At 46.8% G+C, this 7,560-nt stretch overlaps 1 protein-coding gene across 1 annotated transcript in view; it reads right to left on the bottom strand.

Annotated features, from left to right (window-relative positions):
• Nucleotides 1–262: 262 nt before the first annotated feature.
• GALNT10 (polypeptide N-acetylgalactosaminyltransferase 10) overlaps nucleotides 263–7,560 on the bottom strand; it is a 341,115-nt gene continuing 333,817 nt past the window's right edge. The window contains exon 13 of the mRNA XM_011981246.1: nucleotides 263–4,438. Coding sequence (XP_011836636.1) covers nucleotides 4,280–4,438 — 159 coding nt within the window. The 3' untranslated portion in view covers nucleotides 263–4,279. The remainder of the gene's footprint in view (nucleotides 4,439–7,560) is intronic.

Genomic DNA, 7,560 nt, shown 5'->3' with positions numbered 1-7,560 from the left:
TGGTCCATAGCACCTTCCGGTGGTCCCTGAGTGACAGCATGAGGGGGCAGCTTCTGTTCATTGTCACCTGTAGCCCCCAACCAAGACTCAATCATAGGACCACAGGTGGAGCTGGAAGCGTCAGGACCTTCCATTCTAGAATGATGGCTGCTGGGAATTAGTTTTTAGTACCCAGCAGAGTGCCTGAGTCTGAAGTGGGTGGTCTGTGTGAAGAATGATGGAAAGAAGAATGACACATGAGAAGGAAGAAGGCAGAGACCACTTTAGAGAAAGTCTGGAAGTTTACTCAACAACGTTTACAATCACAATTGTACATGGTAAATCAGTCTTTCACAAAGGCTCATTTTTCCAGGCAGGGGGAGAGGCTGGTGGTCTTGAGCTTTCGGCCTGGAATTCCAGTCTGAATTTCCAAATATTCCCTGCCTGCAACCCCTTTGGGATCCTAGTCTTCAAGCCGTTATTGGCTTGATAACATATAACAGATCAGGAGTCTGACCCTGCTCTGTTGCCTGGCACAGCTGAATCAAAGCCATTCTGGAAGCAGATGTTAAGATGAACTTGTCACTTGGTATGTAGGTCCAACTCCCACCCCAGAGGTGGCAGTGGGCCTTGGCTCAAGATCAAGTTTGAACTAAAATATTACTTGGATTTTTCACAAAGAGTGTCCGTTGAAAGCAATAAAGAATTCCAGAACAGAACTGCACTTCTTGTCCCTCTCTCACACTTACAAAGCTTCAGAAAACATTAAAAATGCGTTACCTCCTAGGAATTATAAAAGATCACCCAACTGTACAAACTAGGTATCGCTGAAACAGGGAATCTGATTCCTCAGTTATTACTGTAAAGTGCTTTGCCACTCTTTTTGAGACTCCAGAGACTAGGAAAATGGAGATGCACAGAGAGACACAAGGAGCTGTTTTCCAACACATCACCTATTTCTTACGGAAAAAAAAAGAAATTCAACTGGTGGAAAGTTTGAAAAGTGAATGTCATGTAGACTTTGGAAATCTATTTGCTACATCTTCAACAGAAACCGCTCTTTCTCTCCTGGACCGACTGTCACATCCTCTCGTCAGATTCTTCCTGTGGATGTACCCCGTTCTGCCTGAGCGATTTTTTCCTAAAGGGAAGAATCAATAGTTTCTGATTGTTTTAAAAGCTGAAAGCTCCAATTGGAGGCGGAAGATGGGATGGCTTTTCACACACGTGCCTGCAAGGTTAGCCACCTCCAAAGACCTTGTTCTTAAAGCAACCGTGCTGTCTGCATTATGAAATGTTTCTGGAGTTCCCCTTTGGAAAGGCTGCTGGTGGGCCACATGGTCACGATACTTTCCAATCACACCCTATTTTGTGACCTTATCTTCAGAGTAAAGGCTTTAGAGGAAAAGGGACCCACAGTCTCACCCATCACCTGACTGTCAGCATCTCTATACGCTCCTGGCTGAGTTCTATTGAGTATCAGCTGGGGATATGAGCGGAAACCTGAATCCTTGAGACAGGCGGTTTTCAAAAAGGAAGCCATAACAATGAGAGGCTTAGTACTGGCAATTGATCAGTTGGTCCATCAAACGCAGACAGTCAAGTTCTGTCCTTCCTTCCCCTCCCGCATACTTTGTCAAGTCCCAGGACCTACTGATGTGGACTCAGCAATGACAAATGCCAGAGTGCTCAGAGGACACACCCATCCCTTTTCAGGGTGTGAACCTAGACTGGAAAGGAGAACCAAAGGATGGAAAGGCAGGCCCAGGACGGCTTGCTGCCGCTCCTGCTTTCACAGGAATCCTGGTCATGCCAGGAACACTGCCACCCACTTGGGGCGAGACTGTGTGGAAGTCTAGCTAGTGCTCGGCACCCCTTAACCCAATGGTGAAAAACAGGACAAACATGCTGGGGTTCAGAGGGTGGACCGCAGGGATGGCCCCCAAACAGGTCCCAGTGAGGTAATGCAAGGCCTCCTCTCAGGGGCCGATGAGGCCTTGTAGGCCACAGACTAAACGCACTGCCCAGCCTTTAGTTTGGAGTGTGACTTGCACTGACTGGAATAAATCTGGCCTCTCACCCTTGGGGGACGTCTCAGTCTCAGATGTTGCTCCAGGCCCAACATCTCCTGCTTGAAATTAGACACTAAGAAACACACACTCATCCAGTAGGAACTGCACATGCCACCAGAAATGTTCCCCTCCCCACAACCCTGCCCCTTTATGTTTGTCTAGCAAGGCACTAGGAAATGGTTCAAGTTTAGGGATTTGCTGTATATTTGCATTTTTCTTTTTAAAAGGCACAGTTTTTATTTTAATGACACTGCATTGCTCTTTGATGATGAATCTCAATTCAACTCTTCAAACTGCCAACACTCTTGTTATCCTAGATTCTAGAAGAGGCCTCATCTTTTGACTTCTATAGAGGGCCACTTCTAAAGCTACAGCACTTATTTGGAAAAGGACACTGGGATCAACACGTAAGCGCTGCAAGCAGAGGGGCCACCTCTCTTGCAGACAGGCGGCCAGAGCAGGGCTTGTGCTGGGCCAGAAGTGGAAGTAATTCCTTGCCAGCTACACATTCGGTCTGACTGGTGGGTGATTGGGAGTGTCTGTCCCTCCCTCCCCCAATAATTGATGGCCTTGAGATCCGCCAGCATCTCAAAGGCAGATTTGTGGCTCTGTTCCCAGACTTAGGTCTCAGTCATTTAATTGGTAAATGACACGATCAAGAGACTCAACACTAACTGGAATGCTGATTTCAAGTATTTCCTGGGCTAGCTGGTGGAAGCCGTAGATAGTGGAATGCAATTTCCATTTCCAAATCAGTGGGCAGCAGGTTGGTTACAGAAATGCTTCCTATTAGTCTGGAGGCCCTCCAGGAGTCTGACATGTAATTAACAAAGCAAAAGGTAAACATGAAGGGCCAGCATGGAGCTGGGTGTATATCTGGCTGTGGGATATCGGGTTCTTTTCTCCACAGAAATGAGACTACAGTTGTGATGATGGTGGGAGATTCCAGGGGTGCAGGTCTTCACCGAGGACCATGTTGTACCACAGCCTCTGCTGAGCTGAGGGACACATGTCCCCCTGCTTCCCCAACACTACTAACTTGGGATTTCACAGATTGTCTCTAGGCTGGGGGCTGCCTTGACTGTATTACACCCGGCTGGCTCCTTTAATCACAGCATTCTAGAAATCCATATTGGATGTGGGATACCAGAATCCTATGTAGCATCCTAGTTTGCAATCCAATTATAGAGTTCTTTAAAAATTCTGGGGTTTTATATGAGAACTAGAACCATGATGAGGTCAGAGGCAGGCACTTTGCCCACAGTTGATCCTGGAGACCTCCAGACTCTGTGAGGTGAGCACCTCGCAGCATCTCTGTTCCTCTTTTGAGGCCTGGGGAAGAGAGACGGGGAAATGGAAGCATGGATCAGGGCAAATCAGCCAGCTTTTCTAGTTTGGAGGTCTGCTCGGACTTTTCTGTGGGCTCAGGGCCATCTGAAACACTGCCCTGTAAAGCTGGTGGCTGGGCTGTCCTTGTGCCTGGAGAGTGCTAAAATGGACATTTCAAATACCCAGAGAGCAGAGGGAGATATCCCGCATGTCCACAGCTGCAGAGAAATGTCTGGGGGGTCCCTCTTCTGACTCCTCACCTGGCAGCTCATCAGCATTCAGTATTGAACACTCTTAAGACCCTAAGTATGGCCTTTGACCAGACCAAATCACCTGGGGCTGTGACAGAGAACAGAAGCTGGGCAGTCACTGCAATGTCCCCCCCAAGGACAGTAGAAACTAAAAAGCCCCAAGAGGACTTCTTTCCCTTCTGCGGCAGATGAGTGACATCGATACTAAAAGCTGCCCCAAACAGGCAAATTTTACATTTCTTTCTAAAGCACCATCATGTAGGAGAGCCATCTGAGGGCTGGGCAACCTTGCAGGACTCACTTTTGGGTGGCCTAGGCTACCTTGGTATTCTCCCACATAATGCTCAAGGGGACATAGTGACAAAGTTGAAAAGGCCCTGTTGCTTTTCTGTGAGGCCAGCAGGGATTAAAGCAGGCTCTGCTCCCTGTGGGGCCTCTTGTGGGATATGCTCTTCACCCTACCCCCACAACTCAGGGGTTCAAGGACCAGGCAGACCCCAGGCCCTGAATCAAGAGCCCTCTTTACCCTGAACCATTTGGCCAGCACCTTTTACACCCAGCGCCCACAGAGGCCCTGCCTCCCTTGAAAGAGGAAGGCTGCAGTGAGTGCCAGACCCTGGGGAGGGCCTGCCAAGGGGACACGAGGGCTCAGTTCCTATTGAATTTTTCCAAGACTGTTGAGTTGGTGTGTTCAAACAGCCACTGCTGGGTGAGGGAGGATGGGTTGCAGGTGTTCATGAAGATCCTATGGTCACTTTCACTGCAGTCCATGCAGCTGCCACTGACAGGGTGGTACAGGGTCTTGTCCTATAAAACATGGAGGTAATAAACCAGACAGCACTGGAGACATGTGACCAGTCAAACCACAGCAACAATACCAGCAATGAGAAAGTGAAGAAGTGACTGACTAGCTGTTCATACACCTGTTGGTTTTCCTCCTGAGCACACAACCAGATGCTGCCCAGCCTCCCTTGCAGCTGGTGTTGCCATGGGACTGGGTTCTGCCCGCTGGGATGTGACCAGAAATGATGCATGCTGCTTCCAGACCTGGGACCTAGACACCGCCCACGTCCTGTCAAATCTCACTGGCCCTCGTGTGTGTGTGTGTGTGTGTGTGTGTGTGTGTGTGTGTATGCACTTTTATCTTTTTCTTTTCTTTTTTTTTTTTTTTGAGACAGGTTCTCGCCCTGTCACCCAGGTTGGAGTGCAGTGGTGCAATCTTGGCTCACTGCAACCTCCACCTCCCAAGATTCAAGTGATTCTCCTGCTTCAGCCTCCTGAGTAGCTGGGAGTACAGGCATGAGCCACCACGCCTGGCTGATTTTTGTATTTTTAGTAGGGACGGGGTTTCACCATGTTGGCCAGGCTAGTCTCAAACTCCTGACCTCAGGTGATCCACCCACCTCGGCCTCCCAAAGTGCTGGGATTACAGGCATGAGCCACTGTGCCCGGCCATGCTTTTCTTTTTTAAATGGAATCAGTTGCCAACATTTAAGACTTGGGGATTTCACAGTGAAGTCTAGATTTCTGACTACTCTTGAATGACTGCAAAATCCAGCATGGTAGGTTTGTGGCACAAATGAGTAAGTGGATGGACTCTGTTGAAAGAAGGGGTGAAGCACTATATGGCCTTAAAAAATATCAAGCAGGTACCCCGCTCCCCGCACATCCCGTCTTACTTTGCGGTATTTCCACAGCTGGTTGCCCTTCATGCTGTGGCAGTCGTAGAGCGTGACAGGGCTGGTGTGGGAGATGGCATCAAAGCAGAACTTCTTCGTATGCTGGGGGTCTCCAGGCCGGATGTCCTCTCTCCAGGTGAAAGTGAATACCTGTGCACACGGGTATCATAAATAAGGACAAAGGACTTTCTTTTTTTCTCCATTTTTTTTAAATTATGGAAAAATTCAAACTCAGAGGTCCAAAAAATAATATATTAACTGTGACTCCTATTCTAATCACCTAGCTTTAAAAGTTACTAACTTGGCTGGGTGTGGTGGCTCACACCTGTAATACCAGCAGTTTGGGAGGCCAAGGTGGGTGGATCACTTTGAGGCCAGGAGCGTGAGAACAGCCTGGCTAATGTGGTGAAACCCCGTCTCTACTAAAAATAGAAAAATTAGCTGAGTGTGGTGGTGGGCGCCTGTAATCCCATCTACTCGGGAGGGTGAGGCATGAGAATCACTTGAGCCCGGGAGGCAGAGGTTGCAGTGAGCTGAGATTTCACCACTTCACTCCAGCATGGGGGACAGAGTGAGACTCTGTCTCAAAAAAAAAAAAAAAAAAAAAAGTAAGTTACCAACTCAAGGCTAATGTTGTTGCAGCTCTACTTCCACCCCTATTGTTATACTCACATTATTTTGAAGCAAATCTCAGATATCATATCATGTCAGGTATAAACACTTCAGTAAGTGCCACTATAACACTGAAAAGTAGTTACTACAAAGTCCAAAATGTCATCAAATATCCACAGTTCAAGTGTTCTTGGGATTCTTTTTTTTTTTTTAAGACAGAGTTTCGCTCTTGTTGCCCATGCTGGAGTGCAATAGTGCAATCTTGGCTCACTGCAAACTCCACCTCCTGGGTTCAACCAATTCTCCTGCCTCAGCTTCCCAAGTAGCTGGGATTACAGGTGTGTGCCACCACATCTGGCTAATTTTGTATTCTTAGTAGAGAAGGGGTTTCACCATGTTGGTCAGGCTAGTCTTGAACTCCTAACCTCAGGTGATCCACCAACCTTGGCCTCCCAAAGTGCTGGGGTTATAAGCGTGAGCCACTGTGCCTGCTCAGGATTCTTACCAATTTCTTTTCACAGTTAGTCTGTTTGAGTCATGATCCATTTGGTTGATAATCTTTGTTTCTTTTTGGTAGCTTTACTGAATAATAACTGGCATACAATAAACTGCACACATATAAAGTGTACAATTTGATACATCTTGACATACGTTTACACTGAGAAACCATTGCCATAGTCAAGGTAATGAACATACCCATCACCCCGCAAAAGTATCCTCATGCTCCTCTGTAATCTCCTCCTCTTGTCCCCACCAACCCCCATGTCCTTAGGGCAGCCACTGATCTGCTTTCTGTTTCTAGAGATTAGTTTGCAATTTCTAGAATTTTCTATAAAGGAATCATACAGTATGTATTCTCTTTTGTCTCATTTCTTTCACTCAACATAATTTTGTTGAGAATCATCTATGTCCTAACAGCATTTGTCAGTAATTCATTGCTTATTATTGCTGAATTTGCACTTCAGTTCCTTGTTATGGAACATCTTGGTGGTTTCCAGTTTTTGGCTATTAAAATAAAGCTGCTATGAACATTTGTGTACAAGTCTTTGTATGGACATATGTTTTCTTTCTCTTGGATAAATACCTAGGAGTGGAATGACTGGTTCAATGGTCAACTTTCTAAGAAACTGCCACAGTTTCCCAAAGTGGCTGTGCCATTTACTCTCCCACCAGCAGCATACAGGTCCAGTTCATCCACATCTTTGCCAATCTTCGGTATGGTCAGTCTTTTTAATAGGTGTGTGCTGGAATTTCCTTGTAATTGCAATTTCTATTTCTCTATTAACTAATGAAATTCAGCATTTTAAATATGTTTATTTGCCACTCATATACTTTTTTTTGGTAAAGTGTCTGCCCACTTTATTATTTATTTATTTATTTTTGAGACAGAGTCTCGCTCTGTTGCCCAGGCTGGAGTGCAGTGGTGCGATCTTGGCTCACTGCAAGCTCCGCCTCTCAGGTTCATGCCATTCTCCTGCCTCAGCCTCCCGAGTAGCTGGGACTACAGATGCCTGCCACCATGCCTGGCTACTTTTTTGTATTTTTAGTAGAGACGGGGTTTCACTCTGTTAGCCAGGATAGTCTTGATCTCCTGACCTTGTGATCCACCCACCTCGGCCTCCCAAAGTGCTGGGATTA

The sequence above is a fragment of the Mandrillus leucophaeus genome, unplaced genomic scaffold (genome assembly GCF_000951045.1).
Source record: "Mandrillus leucophaeus isolate KB7577 unplaced genomic scaffold, Mleu.le_1.0 Scaffold222, whole genome shotgun sequence".
NCBI lineage: Eukaryota > Metazoa > Chordata > Mammalia > Primates > Cercopithecidae > Mandrillus > Mandrillus leucophaeus.
The sequence above is the reverse complement of the archived record's forward strand: the minus strand, read 5'-3'. Positions and strand labels throughout refer to the sequence as shown.